The 19,573-nt window shown below is 43.2% G+C and overlaps 1 protein-coding gene across 2 annotated transcripts in view; it reads left to right on the forward strand.

Moving 5' to 3' along the window:
• The first annotated feature begins 4,783 nt into the window (after nt 1-4,783).
• The window catches only part of ENTREP1 (endosomal transmembrane epsin interactor 1), a 62,887-nt gene continuing 48,097 nt past the window's right edge, over nt 4,784-19,573 (forward strand). The window contains exons 1-2 of one of the 2 annotated variants that reach the window (XM_060100889.1): nt 4,784-5,312; nt 15,683-15,739. In XM_060100889.1, coding sequence (XP_059956872.1) covers nt 4,893-5,312; nt 15,683-15,739 — 477 coding nt within the window. In that variant the 5' untranslated portion in view covers nt 4,784-4,892. The remainder of the gene's footprint in view (nt 5,313-15,682; nt 15,740-19,573) is intronic. The other variant, XM_060100890.1, reaches the window with a different exon arrangement.

Raw genomic sequence — 19,573 nt, forward strand, 5'->3', positions numbered from 1 at the left:
AAGTTTAGAATGAAGGACTTTTCATTTTGCCTGGGTATTTTGAGTCTGAAAGTTTACCATTCTGCACCCCAGTTCACCTGCTTTTCTTGGTCTCTGCTCTCTTACTGGTGACCTGACAAATCATGGTGATGAGAATGGCTTAATTTCAAAATGCAGGCCTTGGGGATCCCATGTGATTACATGGTCCAGCCTCAGGCAGATGAAGCATCACAGATATGCAGTTGACAGATGAAGCAGTTGAGGCTAGAAAAGCTTGCTGCTAAAGATCACAGAGTGGAGGAGGGGCTAGGGTCCTGGATGTCTGGCTCCTAATATAGTCCCCTTTCCATTAGAACCCAATGGTCTAAGTCCTTCCTGTGCATTAGAATCACCAGTGCCTGCCTGGGGACCAGCCAAACTCCTCCCTCCAACATATTTACATCTCAGTTTGTCTTCAAGCCAAATCCGCTGCCTTCCCCTTCCAACTAATTTGCTACTTCTAGTCCCCTCCCATATAAAAATCCCTCATGTAAAGATTCTCGAGTCTGGCTACTACCATCCATTAACATTTTTTAAAAAATTGTTAAAATGTAGGCTCCCCGTCCTCTCCAGAGTGTCAGATTCCGTGCAGGAGGAGGAAGCCCGTGAGCCTGCATTTTGACCTGCTTCCGGAGTGGTTATTTAGTCCTTGGACCAAACTTTGCGAAGCTGCTCCACAGTAGCCATATTAAATGAGGACTTCTAGATTCCATTCTGCCTTACTCAGAGAAGCTCTTCTCCTCGTAAAATGCAAGCACTGGAGGCAGGTTGCCAGGGAACATGTTTTGAGGAGTTTCTGCAACAGCTCTCACTCTAATGGGGAATAACCTCCTGTAATTCGCTGACACGTTGGGGCTTCTGAGGAATGGTGGGAAGAACTGAAGAGTTTGTGTAAAAAGTGCCCAGCGTAACCTGAGTGAGAGAACCTGAATTCCTGGGAGGTAAAGTCTTTGAGTTCAGGGAGTGGAAAATGAGGTACAGGGAAGGGAAGAGTTGATGGAAATTTCTCCTCCTCGGATTTGGCTTTGATATTGAGGAAAGCTGGCAGCTGGGTTTCACCCAACAATACACTACAACCGTTGTTTCCTTGAACTTTCACCTACATAATGAAATGCCTGGTCAAATTTTCCACGTGTTCTTCTTTAATTATTTTTAATATTTTTTGGTAAGGGCTTTATTGAGACATAAAGATAGATTCACATATAATCTTTATTGAGATACAATTCACCCATTTAAAGTGTTCGATTCAATGGTTTTTAGTATATGCACAAAGTTATGCAATCATTACCATAATAGATTTTAGAAGCTTTTTTTCACCTGAAAAAGTAAACTGACCCTTTAGCTATAACCTTCCCCCAATTCAATCGTCTAATACACCCCCTCTGCCCCCATCCCTAAGCAACCATTAATCTACTTTCTTTCTCTATGGATTTGTCTGCTCTGGAGATTTCATATAAACGGAATCATATAATATATGGTCTCTTGTGACTAGCTTCTTTCACTTAGCGTGATGTTTTCAAGGTTCATTCACGTCGTAGCATGTTCCAGTACTTCACCCTTTTTTTTTTTTTTTTTTTTTTTTTTTTTGCTGTACGCGGGCCTCTCACTGCTGTGGCCTCTCCCATTGCGGAGCACAGGCTCCGGACACACAGGCTCCGCGGCCATGGCTCGCGGGCCCAGCCGCTCCGCGGCATGTGGGATCTTCCGGGATCGGGGCACGAACCCGTGTCCCCTGCATCGGCAGGCGGACTCTCAACCACTGCGCCACCAGGGAAGCCCCACTTCACCCTTTTTTATTGCTGAAAATACTCCATTGCATGGCTATCCTGCATTTTGTTTATGCAGGATAAACAAATTCATCCATAGTACCACATTTTGTTTATTCATTCATCCACATTTGGGTTGCTTCTACCTTTTGGGCTATTGTGAATAAAGCTAATTGTGTCCAAGCTTTTATGTGGATATGTTTTCACTTCTCTTGGGTATACACCTAGGAGTAGAATTACTGGGTCAAATGATAATTCTATGTTTAACTTTTTGAGGAACTGCCAGACTGTTTTCCAAAATCCTCACTTAATTTTTTAAAGCCAACCTGAAATCAATGGCTCTGAATCATCATATAAGAATTTAGTTACATACAACTCAGCTTGATCACGTATAAATAAGGACTTATTGTAAGCAACTGCTTGGCAGATGCAAAGAGTCAAGCTTGGGTTATAAAAGTCAAAGCTCAAATACTCAAGAGTGCTATTTGTTATAATCTTAAAGGTTGGGGCAATTTTTTATGGATTTGTGTTTATGAAAAAGAATCTTCACAGCTATAAATGTGGCCAATAACAACAACATAAAATAAAATTACTGCACAACAACTCTGAATTAGCAGCTTTGAAAAACGTTTAGTGGCCTGAAAAAATAAGTAAAGCTATTGGATAAAACTATCTATGGATTTTAATTACCCTCGGCTATCATCATTTCTGTATAGGGAAATAGACAAAAAATTTAAGAATAAAGGACTTAGAAATACTTTAAAGTGTTTAAATATAAAATGCAGAGAACTGCACAACATGTAACTCCATAAATTTTCTCAAAATGAGTCTCACTCATGTAACTGGCACCCACAGCAAGAAACAGATGGTTATCAGCTCCCCTGGAGCTCTCCCTTTCCAGCCATTAACCATCCAACGGAAGAGGATATCTGACTTCTAGCACCAACCTACCCAGACCCAAAGAATACATTTTTGACAGTACATTTCAGGAGTCAGGGACTGACCAGAGGAATAGATTTGTTAAGCTGACAGAATTTCCCAAGACTCAATCAGACTTTTTTATATTTCACAATATAGTAGAATCTTAAAAATTAAATACCTTTAAGCTTGTGCATAAAATAAAATGTACAAACTAGCACACAAGCAGCTTTCAGTTTAACACTACCGGCAATTTAAGAATATGTACTATAGGGCTTCCCGCTTCCCTGCTGGCGCAGTGGTTGGGAGTCTGCCTGCCGATGCAGGGGACGCAGGTTCGTGCCCCGGTCCGGGAAGATCCCACTTGCCGCAGAGCAGCTGGGCCCGTGAGCCATGGCCGCTGAGCCTGCACATCCAGACCCTGTGCTCCGCAACAGGAGAGGCCACAACAGCGAGAGGCCCGCGTACCACACACACACACACACAAAAAGTTTTAAAGTGCATGAAACAACATACTTTAAATGTTTATTTTAAAAGACAGGTCCATTTTTTTCTCCAGGATTTGAAGTTTATTTTCAAGAGGAGTCTGTAAAAGAAGTCCTTGGGACTATTAATCACAGGTGCTTTATTTATTTTATTTTATTTTTTAACATTTTTATTGGAGTATAATTGCTTTACAATGTTGTGTTCGTTTCTGCTGTATAAAAATGAATCAGCTATATGTATACATATATCCCCATATCCCCTCCCTCTTGCATCTCCCCTCCCTCTTGCATCTCCCTCCCACCCTCCCTATCTCACCCCTCTAGGTGGTCACCGAACTGATCTCCCTATCACAGGTGCTTTAATTATTCAAAAAGTGTACATGTAAACACATGCACATTGGCAGTGCATCACACTGTGGGCTGAAGTAAGTAATGACCAAAATAAATATAGCCTTTGCAAGCAGAGCATAAAAACGGATACACATTTCCTTTGGTTTACTGGACAGGAGGATATAAAATACCCTCACCTTACTGATAAAATGAGAAGCCTAATACAGAGGCTGTCTTGCTGCAAAACGACACTGCTCTGGTTCTTAACCTGGAAAAAAAAATCTATTATGATCATTTTATGTATACGAACACTTTCAACACGTAAGAATTCTTCCGAGGGAAGGGTAGACTATTAGGAAAAATCATTTTACAAAGGCGAGTCCGTTTTTTAAGCTCTAAATATATCTTATAAATTACCAAAAACAGATTATGTTTTTATTAGGCTGTTTCTTTGGAAGTTTGGGATTCTACGTTCTACCAGGTGATGCCTAACACAGCTCATGAGTCAAGATGAGTCGGCCACAGAGTGTAACCCTTGCCACGCGCTCCGGGCCGCCCCCGCTTCTTTCTTTCTGGAGGCTGGATACTTCCAAGGTAACCTTGGGCTGCTGCTCGCTCCTACTCTGGTGCCGGGAAAGCACTCCCCGCCCCCCCCCCACCACGCCCCAACTTCCAGGCGGAGGGGCCGCAGCACAATGTCAGCGCCCGGAAGCCCCACGCGAACGGTAACTTCGCTCTGCGTTGTCCTTCCCCGAAGCCCTGAGCCTTATACTTTTCCCACCAAGTCACCCACAACTCCTCTTCCTGCCATCCTCCCTCCCCGGGGGAAAAAGTTTAAAGCCAGGCTCCCTTCGTATTAAAGGTTGCCAGAGTCTCTGGGCTGGACCTGAAGGGGCCGAGGGTCCACAGCACTTTGGCGGCGCTCCTGTCCCACCCCAGCTTGGCGGGTGGGGACAGTCTCAGACCTTCGGCTGCCTGTACCTCAGCGCCCTGACCGCCGTTCCCTCCTAGCCCGAGGGACCAATTTTAAATACTAGGGCAGGCACCTTTCCTGGAGACCGGGGAGCGAGCGTGGGTTCGGCCGGACCCCATAGGGTGGCGGCGCTGCGCGGCGTGAGCGAAGGGCGCGCGTGGGTGTGCCCGGGTGGGAGTGGGGCGCGCCCGGGCGGCCGGAGGCGGACCCGCCGGCTGGCAGGTGGGTGCGGCCGGCGGGAGTCGGGGCGGCGGCAGCAGCAGCAGCAAGTGGTTGGGCCCTGCGCATTTCCTTCCCTCCCCCTGGGCCTCGGAGCCCGCCCGCTTGCCCAGTGCGCGGCGCCCGCGGCTCCGCTCCGCGTCCTCTTACCGCCGCCACCGGCCGCTCCTTCCCCGCCCGTCCATGTCCCTGCCCGTGGTGCTCCCGGGCTCCTGCTGCCCTGTGGCTGGGCTCTCGGGCGGGCCGCAGGCCGGGGGCCCGGGCGCCGCGGCCGCCGCCGCCCAGGAGCCGCCGCTGCCCCCGCTACGGCCGCGCTGGCCCCGGGCCGCGCTGCAGCCCCCGGCGCGGCCTCGCTGCGCGGCCACCGCCGCCGCCGCCGGGGTGCTGGCCCCGCCGCCCGTGCTCTCCTCCCGCCGGGCCGCCGCCGCCGCCGCCGCCGCCGCGGCCCCGGGCTCGGCGCTGCTGCCCGCTCGCCCGCTGTTGTCGCTCGGTCTGCTGCAGCTGATCCTGGGCTGCTGCATGGTGGCACTCAGCTTTGGGGCGCTGTCGCTGAGCAGCTCCCCGCAGGTGAAGAACTCGTGCCCGTTCTGGGCCGGCTCCTCGGTGAGTGCCGCGCGTGCCCCGCTCGCCTCGGCAGGGCCCACCCGGGGAGCGGGGGGCTCGGGCCGTTCGCCTCCACTGCCCCGTGATTGATCGCCCCAGGGCTGCCCTTCGGGAGCACAGCCCCTCAGGCCAGTTGAAGTTTTTGGAGGCGTTGAGGCTGGGGGGAAAAAAAGGGGGTAAGAGAGAGAGGAATTCTGGGGTGAATTGGGTTGCACCTGGACAGTGTCTATTCCTTGTAGGCTAAAGGGTTTGTTGTTTCTGTCAAACTAATAGAATAAACCCGATTTCCGGCTCTTTGGGAGATTGGAAGGATGGGGGTGGGTGACAAAAAAGCGGGAAGAAAATGAGTAAACTTCTTTCAGCTGTTGAGTATTTACTTCGCTGACAAGGTCCGCACGGGGAGGGCAAGGATCTTGATCTGTTTTGTTCACTGATGTATCAACAGTGCCTGGCACATAGTAGGAGTATTTGTGGGATGGATGAAGTGACAGGTTGGTGCACGTCATTTGTTTTTATTCCGCACTAAGGCACAAGTAAATGTGAAGTGTCTGGTGGTGTAGGGTAGCTCCACTGTATCTGGGGACGAGTTTAGGAGGTAATAACAGGGTGTGTGAACGCACCCACGTACTTGGTCATTAAAGGAGGGCCCTAAGCCCGCACTAGGTTCCTGGAGCCACGCAGACTGATGGGCAGAATTTAATTCTCCAGAACCCGAACCCATCGTGGATGAGCTTGCCCAAGTCCCAACTAGCCGGAGATGTCTGCCCCGCTCCGGTACAGGCCCTACCGGCCCTGCCTCCTCCGACAGGGAAGGCTGTTCTGGGGCAAAAGGCTGCTGCCCTCGAGCGTTTATGGAAACTGGTGGCTGCTCATCCCTGCCTCCTAACGATTTCACAGCTTCCAAGGCATCCTGCGTCTTGAGGTTTGCTGAGGATTGAGAGACCTGGAAATAGGTTTTCGTGGAATGATTGTGGAAGATGAATATTTAAAGTAAACGGCCTTTCTCTAAACTAAATCTAAAAGCCTGGTAATGCCTATAGTTTTTACTAAGATCTGTAATGAATGTGTATTTTGAATGGCTGAAAATTGTCCTTGCAGGTCCACACAAACCCAGATTCAAGACCAAATTTTAAGAATATAGGGAGAACTAACTGAACCCAAAGTAATTGTTTGAATAAGAACTGTAAGAACATTAGGTACCTAGAACCTGGCCTGACATTTTATACTTAAACTGATGCCAGTTTGTTCTTCTTTTTGAAATACTTTGATGCTGGATGATCATACTGTGGTGGGTGGAATTCACAATCTGTGCATCGTGTAAGAGGAATCCCACCCTCCTGGCCCTACCCTTGGGCTCTCCCACTGGCCTCTGGGAGTCCTTTAAAACTTCAGAAAGGAGTATTCCCAACAGGGTAGGGATTAGATCCGTTATGCTCCTTAGTCCACTTGTCAGACTAAATTCAGCCAAATGGTGGCTGCATTTTATTTCTCTAAATACCATGGGCCAGAAGTGACTGTTGCATACATTTTTAGGGATTTGCTCTTTGTAAAATCATAATCTCTTGTCTTCTCAAAGATAGCTAGTTTAGGATTATTGAAAACTATTTTTTCCCTCCTAAAATTAAACCCCTAAATCAGTGTACTATTGTGAATTATTTCAGAGGTAAATATACTTTAGATGTCAGTCAAGCCATAGTTAGATTTGATGAACTATTTAAAAAAAAAAAAAAAGAGGAATCAGCCAGAAGATAAAGGCTGCTAGCTTGGGCCTGCTGGCTGGGCACATCCTTGTCTCTGGGACTCGGCAAACCAGAGCAGGGAAAGAATGAGTGATTTGGAACTGAGTCTCTTCCACAGGGTCCTTTTCCCACATTGTGCCCCCAACCCTATATGCAAACTTGCAACTGTTTGTTATTCTTATTTGTTGTGGCCTGTTTCTGAGGTTGTCCTCAGAATTTGCAAAGTGACAACAGAACCAACAGATAGTACATGTCCAGAACAACTGAATAGGATTTGAGAATGGCATTAAGTCCCATGACTTTCCTGGTGTTGCAGGAAAAAAGTCTCAGCAGTAGCATACCTTTTGAATTTATGTGTGTGAGAGATATTTTTTTTTAACTCTGCTTTATGGAAAATTTTAAATTTATTCAAACACCGTACAATGAATCTTCTTCATATACCCCTCACCCAGCTCTAACAGTTGTTTTATCTCCTGTACCTACCTCTTTCTGGCTCTGCTGCCTGCTCTATGTGTTCTTTTTTTTTTGGCTGCACTGGGCAGCTTGTGGGATTTTAGTTCCCCGGGCTCTCGGCAGTGAAAGCGCTGAGTCCTAACCACTGCACCACCAGGGAATTCCCTCTATGTGTTCTGATAACTCCAGAAGGAAGGGTGTTCTAAGCAGGGTAGAAATTAGCTTCAGCGTGCCCTCTAGTCCGTTTGTCAGATTCACTTCCCACGTTATTTTGAAACAAATCTCAGACATCACATCATTACACCTGTAAATATTTCAATACATGTATGTTTTTAGAAAGAAAATATAAGTGGACTTGAGAGACAGCAGAGAAGTGACCAGGAACTCTTAAGAACCCCACTCTACCTTTAAAATTTTATTGTGAAAATTTTAAATCTCAACAAATATAGAAAGAACCCCCATTGACCCGTCACCCAGCTTCAGTAGTTATCAACATTTACATGGTCACTGTATACTCACACCCACTCCCCCTTGGTAACACCCACTGGATTATTTTAAGGCAAATCTCCAGTATTGTAGTTTCAGCATTAAATATTTCAGAATGTATTTCTAAAAGAAAGGGGCTTAATAGTTAAAAGGAAGGAGCTTGATAGCATGTTGTAACTAATTTAAAGACAGCTAAACTAAAGTTTTTATGAGAAAAGCTTAAAAATTATGACTTGAGGACTGCAGAGTATTTTTTTTATGACAGCTTTTTTGAGATATAATTCACATTCCATTTAAATCTACTTATATCACCCATTTAAAGTGTGCAGTTCAATGATTTTTATTAAATTCACAGTTTTGCAACCATCTCCACAATCAATTTTAGAAAATTTTCATCACCCCCCAAAAGAAACCCTGTACCCATTAACAGTCATACCCCATTTCTTCCTTACTCCATTATCCCTAAGCAACCACTGATCAATTTACTTTCTGTCTCTATGGATTTGTTATTCTGGCCATTTCATAAAAATGGGATCATACAACAAATGGTCCTTTGTGACTGGCTTCTTTCACTTGGCATAACATTTTCAAGGTACATCCATGTTGTGACATGTATCACTACTTCATTCCTGTTTATGGCCAAATGAGATCCTATTGTGTTGCTATACCATGTTTTATTTATCTCTCAGAAGTTTGACTGGCATATGAAAGTAGGTAGTTGAGTGGCAGTGCCAGCTTAAGTCTAAGGTTACTTCAAACCCACGTAGGAACACAGTAGAAGGATATCCTCATATTTCAAGCTTTGAATGACCATTATATGCCTGAGTCTGCTGTATCAACTAAGTCAGCAAATCTTTTGGTTGCAGCAAAAATTTTGCTCATAAGGGACAAATATATTCATTTGAAAGGACTATTTTGTCAAACACACTATAGTTCAAGAATATTTTTCCATATATGCCGCTGTGTTATTCTCACCTTGAGCCCGAGATTTGGAGTCTTCCTTCACTTGTCTGAACCTTGAAGGTGTATTTTATCTATTGTAATATATGTTTGAGAATTAACAAGTCCTATAAAGACTCTTTTCCCATACTTTACTTACTTACTTTCAGCAACTTTGAAGGGAGTGTTTTTAATGTGCCCATTGTTTCTGAGCACTCTGTGATCATTTATTTTCTTGCTGGTGTCCTTGGTTAATGACTCAATCTATTATTATTCCCAAAGTTCATGAAACTAAGCGAGTAGACACTTTAAAAACATGCTGAAGTTTGACCCAGGTGAGGGCAGAGGGAGGATCTCCATGTCTGTGTTCAGGCCACGCTATCCTGGCTCCTGATTTGGAGGCATAGTTAGTTAATATTAGTTAGATTCCACTGGGACTACGGGAGACCAGCCTACCATACTGTTTTAGATTAATGAAAGAGTAGAGAGAGTTGCATTGGTTCGTGTCTCCCTCAAAAAACAAAATTCCTGACTCTGATGACGTATATGATCCTTGGGAGATATTTCAGGCAAGTGGTAGAGAATTAGTTATTGTTTTTTGTTCTTCTCTGGGGGCCCTAATAACCTTTATCATCTACATACATTCATGTCTCTCTATTGAAGTCACTGACCTGAACTCATGGTCCCCCCTCCCTCGAGTCTGTGATTCTTTGGCAAGATTCCAGTTCCTTATAAAGAGACAGACACTGGTGAACCTTAAGGTAAACCTATTAAAAAAAATTTACAATGACAGAATGTAAAAAAAAGCATGAATGGTCCAGAGTGGAAACTAACACAAAAATTCTAAAGTCTCTACCAGTTAAACAACAGTAAGTACATTTTTTTCTATCATAATCATCAAATACTACTTTAATATTGAAGGAGTATTTTTAAGTATAACTTTTGAGATGAATTTAATTTTCTTTGGTCCTTTATTTTACACAACAGCAGAGTCACATGATAAGTTCTTTTTTTTATTGGAGTATAATTGGTTTACAATATTGTGTTAGTTTATACTGTACAGCAAAGTGAATCAGCTATACGTATACATATATCCCCTCTTTGGACTTCCTTCCCATTTAGGTCCCTACAGAGCACTGAGTAGAGTTCCCTGTGCTATACAGTAGGCTCTCATTAGTTATCTATTTTATACCTAGTATCAGTAGTGTATATATGTCAATCCCAATCTCCCAATTCCTCCCACCCCACCCCCTTTCCCCCTTGGTATGCATATGTTTGTTCTTCTCTACGTCTGTGTCTCTATTTCTGCTTTGTAAATAAGATCATCTATACCAATTTCTTCAGATTCCACATATATGCGTTAATATATGATATTTGTTTTTCTCTTTCTGACTTACTTCACTCAGTATGACAGTCTCTAGGTCCATCCATGATGATAAGTTCTTGAGCAAGTCATTGAGCCTCTCAACCTCAGTTACTCATCTGTAAAATGGGTGGGATGATTCTTGCCTCAGAATTGATTTTGTGAGAGTGTAATTAGAGAACATTTAGGAAGATGCTTCGTTGCTGAGTCCTAGCCCCAGGCCTGGCACATACTAGAACGTCTATCAATGTTTTTTAAACATCAAGGCAATATTTAATTAAGGTAAGGTGAACAGGCTAGTTTTTTTTTGTTTGTTTGTTTTTTGATGGGACATTGTGGTAACCAACAAGCATACATGAGAAATACCCAGTTGTCCACTTTGTCAGATCTTTTACTGAGTTACCCTGGGCAGATAAAGAATGATACATGCACACATACATTTAAAAAATATATGCAGTGTAAAAGCTATAGGGCAAGATAGGTTATTAAGAAGTGTGAATATTGTAAATATGGGACACCTGTAACATGGCTCTTTTTAACTCTGTGTTTAGATACGGCAACTTTTGACAAACAATTCAGAACATTTTTGCCCTAAGGTATGTTAATGGATTAACACAGAAAAATAAGGTAGTAGAATTATATGCTTTTGACTTTAATGATTTGATTTTTAAGCTGGAAAGTTAAGGCACATTCACCACATATGGTGGGTAACAGTGATTCTTGCCTGGAGTATCTTAGCATCCTTCTTTGCAATATCAGAAAAAAAGAAAGGCCTCTGCTTTTCCCCATAAGCTACAAAGAATGGGTCACAAGTGAGTGAAACCAAAATTGTAATAAATCTCATTATAGTGATATAGAGATAATTTGGTGTTAGAAAATAGGTTCTCGCCTGTTTATTCTGAGCAAGTTGCATCTTGCACTGGGTGGAAATCATGCTGATGGAGTTGCTTTTTGCTGTTGATGTACTCTTTTAAGAAGCACAGGAGTGAAAAATACGTTTAGGCTTACATAGTCATCTTTGAGCAAGTTCATCTCCTGTTTTTGACCTTCATTCATTCATTTATTCATCATCCACTCAGTTGTTCGTTGACTCTTGCCATAACTAATTGAGTGCCTCTAGCAGCCTTTAGTGGTACTTGAGTGAATATTCAGAGATCCGAGCCCTCATGAGATTGCAAGTGAGTGTAGAACACAAGTGAACAAGTAATAGCATGATGAGGTAATGGAAGGCCAGTGTCAAGGGATCTTGAGTCCCTTCTGATGGAGCTCCAGCTGCTGCTGCCATTGATGGAAGCGGAGGCATTGAATACTCTGCCTCCTCCTCTTTCACTTCCCTATCCTCTCTCCCCAGTCATGAATTGCACCCCCCCCCCCGAAATGTGAACCTCCATTCCCTTCAGTCTTGAGCTCTTAAAGGATTCATCCCCAGCTGCAGCACTTTTATTCCACATTCCAGAGGCTTCCTACTTCCTCTGCTTCCCCTTCTCTATCTCACCACTCACGGGGTTCCCCAAGTGTGTTGGGCTTACTTAATCTTGAAGAATGGGAGAAATTGAGTAGAAGTTGGTGTGTGCCTTTGTTGCAGGGTTCAGGACTGAGGTGGATGGAACTACAACTCCCACCTACAACTAGAATTTAGATTCTTGAAGCACCCTATAAAGAAGGGTGGTTTACAAAAATCCTGTTGAAATTTAACATTTGTGTGTGCTGAGTCTACAAAACAATTCAAATGGAAATGATATCTTTAAGTATTTTGTCTTCCAACCCATGAATGTGGTACGTCTTGATTTATTTGTGTCTTTAATATTGCTCAATAAGCTTTATATTTCTTCCTACTGAGGTCTTAAGTTTCTTTGTCACATATATTTTGAGATTGTTGATATTTCTTTTTTTTTAAATTTATCTTATTTTTTATTTATTTATTTTTGGCTGTGTTGGGTCTTCGTTGCTGTGTGCGGGCTTTCTCTAGTTGCAGCGAGCAGAGGCTAATCTTCTTTGCGGTGCGTGGGCTTCACATTGCGGTGGCTTCTCTTGTTGCGGAGCACGGGCTCCAGGTGCATGGGCTTCAGTAGTTGTGGCACGTGGGCTCAGTAGTTGTGGCTCACAGGCTCTAGAGCGCAGGCTCAGTAGTTGTGGCGCACGGGCTTAGTTGCTCCGAGGCATGTGGGATCTAACTGGACCAGGGATCGAACCCACGTTCCCTGCATTGGCAGGCGGATTCTTAACCAGTGTGCCACCAGGGAAGCCCCTGTTGATATTTCTTATATGTCAAATACATTTTGTACATTTTTAACAATTATTATTTTTTTAATTAATTTATTTGGCTACGTTGGGTCTTCATTGCTGCGCGCGGGCTTTCTCTAGTTGCGGCGAGCGGGGGCTACTCTTTGTTGCGGTGTGTGGACATCTCATTGCAGTGTTCTCTTGTTGCGGAGCATGGGCTCTAGGCACGCGGGCTTCAGTAGTTGTGGCTCACGGGCTCTAGAGTGCAGGCTCAGTAGTTGTGGCACATGGGCTTAGTTGCTCTGCAGCATGTGGGATCTTCCCAGACCTGGGCTCAAACCCCTGTCTCCTGCTTTGGCAGGCAGATTCTTAACCACTGCGCCATCAGGGAAGTCCCAACAAGTATGTTTTAAATTTAGTTTGCTCATATATGCAAAGTCCTCTCTAAAGAGAAAGGGAGGGAGGGAGGGAGGGAGGAAGAAAACTATCTAGCTTAGGGGACTTCTCTGGCGGTACAGTGGTTAAGACTTCTCCTTCCAGTGCAGGGAGTGCGGGTTCGATCCCTGGTCGGGAGCTAAGATCCCACATGCCTCGGGGCCAAAAAACCAAAACATAAAGCAGAAGCAATATGGTAACAAATTCAATAAAGCCTTTAAAAATGTTCCACATCAAAAAAATCTTTAAAGAAAAAAAGACTCTGTGCTCCCAATGCAGAGGGCCCTGCTTTGATCCCTGCTCAGGGAACTAGATCCCGCACACCACAACTAAAGATTCCACATGCCACAACTAAAGATAATGCATTCCAGAATTAAAGATTCCGCATGCTGCAACTAGAGATCCCGCATGTGGCAACGAAGATCCTGCATGCCGCAACTAAGACCCGGCACAGCCAAAGATAAATAAATAAATAAAAAATAAATTAAATTCTTGAGTTTAAAAAGAAAGAAAGAAAGCTTAGTTCTTTTGTCCCAGAGACTCTTCATTTGAAATGATAATTGTATCTGTCATGATCTATTAAAAACATTTTATTTATTTATGTACTTATTATACACGTGCCCCTTTCAACTTAGCAGTGCTACTCCTGGGACTTTATTCAGCAGAGATAAAAAGCACTTGTTTGTAAGGCTATATGGCCATGATGTTTACTGCAATATTGTTTGGGGGCAAAAAACTGGAAAAAGAGTGAATATCCATGAATATGGAAATGATTGAATACATTAGGTAGTGGTTGTACAAAGGAATATTATGTAAACATTAAATGGAAATGAATGAGAGCTAGTCCAGTAAACATGAAGTGATTTCCAGTGAAGTATTTGTTGAGAGAGAAAAAGAAGAGGAGGAAGAGTATCTTTTATGATTTTTTTTTTTTTTTTGTAAATATCATACCCCTGTGCATGTGTGTGTATAATTCAAAGCCAAGTAAGGAACCTGGACCCCAAGATCTCATGGATTCCAAGTTCCAATTTGTAAGTAGATGTCACCCGTACCCTCTAGACAAGCCCCATCAAGTGTGTTTCCAGGAAGAAATCGTTTAGAGGAAGGAAATATCCTATTGAATTTAAGATGATGAAAGGATATAGTGCCCAGTGAGCAGGCAGCTGATAGTATGTTTAAACATAGACATGAGGGCTTCCCTTGTGGTGCAGTGGTTGGGAGTCCGCCTGCCGGTGCGGGGGATGCGGGTTCGTGCCCCGGTCCGGGAGAATCCCACATGCCGCGGAGTGGCTGGGCCTGTGAGCCACGGCCGCTGAGCCTGTGTGTCCTGAGCCTGTGCTCTGCAACGGAAAAAAACATAGACGTGATACAAAGAAATTGTCTCTTGTCTGCCCATATATGTTATTTGGTCCTTGATATAAATGGGTAGACTTGTCCTCTACTGGTTTGTTGTGAAATGATTACCCTCAGTCAATAAATGGAGAACAGAGAGTATCGCAGGTAGGCCTGTGAGCTTTGGGTTTCAAGTAGCACTGTAATCCTTACTGATTTGTAGTTAAATAAATAGTTATTGTGAAATGGTGCATTTGAGTGATTTTGGTGTAAGGTGCACTTGAAAGAAAATCCTCATAACTGCTTTCAGCAGATGCACTTTATTACATACACAAAGGTCATCAGAGTGACCCTGGGCTGAATAATTACTTTGCTTATCCTTTCCTAACTGCTTAGTGAACTGTGTTATTCAAAAGGCTGATGTTGTCTTCCAGATTACGTTTTGGCAAAATGCTGGTTCTTCTTTACTGAGGATTTTAGGTTATTGTTTATTGACGTGTCATTTTGCAACATGAGATATTTCTCACTGTAGTCCCTCTGCCTTTGAGGAATAAAAGTTCAGGAACATTTACTAATTACCAATCATGTGACAAGCATTTTGCTAGGAGCTGGGGATTCAGAGAGACAGGACAGGCATTCACAGTCAGTGGGCAAGACAAAAATGCAATGAGTTTTTTTTGGGGAAAAAGTTATATGTAGAGGGCTTACAGGAGTGTGGGGTGTTAAGATTAATATGGCTTATCGGAGGTGATGACTGTGTGTTGGGGCCTTGCAGAATGCATAGGAGTTCTCAGGCAGCTAGGAGGGGAGTTGGGAAGAGAGGACTCTGTGACAAAGAGAAGCACAAAGTCCTGGAATGTCTAGAGCCTGGCCAGTCTGAGGAAGGACAAGTATGCCTGGAAGGAGGGTGGGTCAGGAGTACATGGAAACCAGGCTTGCGAAGTAGGCAGGGGAAGATCCTAAAAGGCCTTGTTTACCATTTTGAGGAATTGACTCGTCCTGTGAAGGATGGGTACCCACCAAATGAAGGGAGGGTTGCAGCCAGACATTCTTTTTATGCGGCTGACTCTGGTGACAGATTAGGTGCTACTGGGGGCAGGAAACCTGGATAGGAAATACTGATTCCTTAACTCAGAGGATAGGCTAGTTTCTGTTCGTATGTTCTTAACCGACCTTAAGAAAAAACATACGTAGTCAGTGAAAAAGTTTCAGGAACTTGGACAAGAAAGATACTCTAAAACCATATACCAGGGCTCATACAATCAGCAGGAATATTAAATGTTTGAGTTAGAAGCTTTTGAAATTTCAGTATTTTAAAAAAATATATACTTCAGAGACTGGGGATTAGTTTATTGGAATTGGTCCCTTTTCTGGATTTATGATCCTGTTTATCCTTGTAGGTGATACTCTCTGGAATCATAGGATTAACAACTTGGAAACGGCCTATGATACTCCTGGTATGTACTGATCTTATAAATTTTTACCCTTTGTAAAATGTGCTGTTTATGAAGTATGTTGAAATAAATTGTTGAGGAAGTGCTAAAGCTTCCTCGTTCATTAAAAAAAGAAGTTAACAATGGACAATATTAGAAGCCAGATGTTCTCATGACAGTAAAGTAAGAAGATAATTTTGCTGCTTTTCTGATTCACTTTAAGCTTCTTATACACCCAATTCTATACATGTGTTTCAAGTTCCAGGATTAGATCTATTGTAAAGATATAACAAAAGCAAAGCAAGGGCTTCCCTGGTGGCGCAGTGGTGGAGAGTCCGCCTGCCGATGCAGGGGACATGGGTTTGTGCCCCGGTCCGGGAGGATCCCGCATGCCGCGGAGCGGCTGGGCCCGTGAGCCATGGCCGCTGAGCCTGCTCGTCCAGAGCCTGTGCTCCGCAAGGGAAGAGGCCACAGCAGTGAGAGGCCCGCGTTCCGCAAAAAAAAAAAAAAAGCAAAACAAAACTAAATGGCTGGGACTTCCCTGGTGGTCCAGTGGTTAAGAATCTACCTTCCGGGACTTCCCTGGTGACGCAGTGGTTAAGAATCCACCTGCCAGTGCAGTGGACACGGGTTTGAACTCTGGTCCAGGAAGATCCCACATGCCGTGGAGCAACTAAGCCCATGTGCTACTACTGAGTCTACTCTCTAGAGCCCGCAAGCCACAACTACTGAGCCCACGTGCCACAACTACTGAGCCCATGCACTGCAACTACTGAAGCCCGCTTGCCTAGAGCCCGTGCTCTGCAACAAAAGAAGCCACCACAATGAGAAGCCTGCACACTGCAACGAAGAGCAGCCCCTGCTCACTGCGACTAGAGAAAGCCCACACACAGCAATGAAGACCCAATGCAGCCAAAAATAAAATTAAAAAAAAAAAAAAAAAAGAATCTGCCTTCCAATGCAGGGGACACGGGTTCGATCCCTGGTCAGGGAACTAATATCCCACATGCCGCGGAGAAGCTAAGCCTGTGTGCCGCAACTACTGAGACTGTATACTCTGGAGCCCCCGTGCCACAACTAGAGAGAAGCCTGTGTGGCGCAACGAAGAGCCCGCGTGCTGCAAGTAATAACCCTAAGCAGCCAAATTAATTAATTAATTAATTAATTAAAAATAATAGTCTTAAAAAAAACCCACTAAACGGCTTACTCTGGGCATTTTGAACGTACACAAAAGTGAAGGGAATGATATAATGAACTCCCTGTACCAGTCATCCAGCTTCAACAATTATCAATCCTTAGCCAATCTTGTTCAGTTAGACCCTTACCCATTCCCCATCCCTTCCACATTCTTTTTTCCTCCACATTCTTTCAAAGCAAATCTCAGCTTAAATCATGAATACATTATTTTTTATTGTTACAGTACTTGGGTTGGGCAATCTCAGAATTTCCTTGCTTAGATTTCCTATATTCTCTCTTTATCACACCTATATTATATTTTCATTGTAATAGAGACATATATTGTTGACTTTATCCTTTTTTTAGTTATTCAGGTAAAATTCACATAGTATAAAATTAACCATTTTAAAGTGTACAATTTGATGGCATTTAGTAAGTTCCCATCCTTTATTTTTATTTATGTCCTTTTGATTCAGGGAATACTATAAAAAAGATAGACAAATGCCAATGGAGAGGCCAACTTACAAGGATGAGGTAGAGGATTTAGGAAATTCAATTTGAAGTATGCTTAAAAAATTTATTTTTCTGTATAGCATCTCTTATTTTTCTCCCATCCATTTTGAAATAGGGTTAAATAATTTTCTGAATTCATTCCATTTATATACATGACGCAGCCAGGCTGTCCTTTAGACCACTGTTTGCTAAGTGATGGGTAACAAATATAAAACTAGTTAAATTCTTAAATACAAGGAGATGAAGCACATTTCAGGATACAGTAAGAATAATGGAGACCAATACTGTGTTGACGACCTTGAAAAACTGAAGAGTTTTCAGACCCACAAGACAATGCAGGCAACATTTTACAGGTCCATCAATTATTGCATTTGGTGAAACTTTGTTAATATTTCCAGGAGTAAATGATTGATACAGCATTTTAATATATTAGCAGGATAGGAGAAAATGAGGCTTTGGATGAGTCTTATGGCATGAGTTATGAGTGCTTGGGGTTTGTTTTACAACAACTCTCTAGGTTTACAGTCACTGCAGAAAAATTTTTGATGGTGTTCAATGTTTATACTAATGTTTGGTTCTGGGCGTCATCTTTGCACTGTCCTTTTCCATTGGGTCAGTATTGAAATGCTCAGTAATACGAACCTCAGGTATTTAAAATCAGAAAACTATCTCATCTAATGCTATTTGTACTTTTAAAATTCCTAATGGTGAAGAGAATATGAGTGCTTGTTCTAGACAGATATTAAGAAAGTCCACCTTTTAAAATATTTCTTTCTTAAACATTGTTTTCTTTTGGAAAGGTGCCCTTGTAAATTTATTATGTGAGCTCAAGCAACTTTAAATGAAAATGACCTTAATAAAAAATGTATTTCTCATCCTTGTTAAGTATATGTACTTTGTCACAAAGTTGTAACCAGTTTGTACATACCATGTTGTGCTCTGCTTTTTCTGTTTAATATGAAATTAAGTTCACATTAGTAGCTATTATGTTTCCCTGTACGAGGAGTCCACATGCCTATAACTTAGAATTGCTACGCAGCATTTTGTCATATTTCTGAATTACCCTCAGTCATAAGCCTGTTGGACATCTGAGCTTCGAAGTTTTGACTGTTAAGAATTATGTATTTAGAAGGTCATTTAGTGATCATTTTGAAATGTTAATTAACATCAGTTTATAAAGAAGATAAATTAATTGGCAGGAATTGTGCAAGGGAAACTTTCTGAGTATATCAGTAGGTCATTTGAGCCTTAGTCAGTATCATAGAGGAAAAAGCAGTCCACGGGAATCTTAGTAGTATATCATTATAACCTCTGCCAAATGCTTTTGTTATGTTAAAAAGCCACATGAAAGAAACTGACGCACCAGTCAGACACTCCTAGTTTGAGTCCTAGTTCATTTACAGAAGAGCTATGTCACTCTGTGCAAGCCACTTAGCTTCTCTGAGTCTAGTTTTCTTTTCTGAACAGAGGATAATCTAGTGACCCTCAATGGATACTTTACCTTTTTTTTTGTTGTTCCCCACGCATCCCCCTTTCTGAGTTTAGGGAATATGCCATCAGATGATTTGAGTGGGAGGCTGTGTTCATTAGAGAAGCCAGAAGTGCCCGTGTGTTTTTGCAGACCCGGGCTGGGCTGGTCAGAGTCACAGCCCTACCGCCATTCACGTCCCACACTCGACCTACAGGGGCGCCTTCTGACTCTGACACAGCCAGGCTGTCCTTCACAAACCTAGGACCTTCTTTCCCTAGCTGTTTGCTTGGCTGCCTTCTTCTCTTCTGGGTCTCAGCTCAGCAGTCATCTCAAGAGAGAGACCTTCCTTGACCACCCTGACTGCAGTGACCCCTCCTCTGCGCCCCTCACCGGGTCCCAGCACTGAATACTGGCTTCTTCTTGGTCTGTAAGTAGCCTGAGTGCGCCTCACCTGTCTCCCCCAGTAGATGGTCAGTCAGTTCTGTGAGGACAGGGGTCTCTCCCCAGGACCACTGTGCTCAGGACACACTTACGTTTGAACGGTGGCATTAATTTGGCAACCAGTAAGAAATTCAGATTCTGGGTTAGTTCTCAAAGTTTCTCTTTTACATTTGTCTTAAATTTTTCTCACTTGTTTTTGTTCACTTGAACTTTGTATTTACCACCTTTTACCACCACTTCAGGGTGGTTAGAGAGTA

Source organism: Mesoplodon densirostris, chromosome 6, assembly GCF_025265405.1.
Source record: "Mesoplodon densirostris isolate mMesDen1 chromosome 6, mMesDen1 primary haplotype, whole genome shotgun sequence".
Taxonomy (NCBI): Eukaryota; Metazoa; Chordata; class Mammalia; order Artiodactyla; family Ziphiidae; genus Mesoplodon; species Mesoplodon densirostris.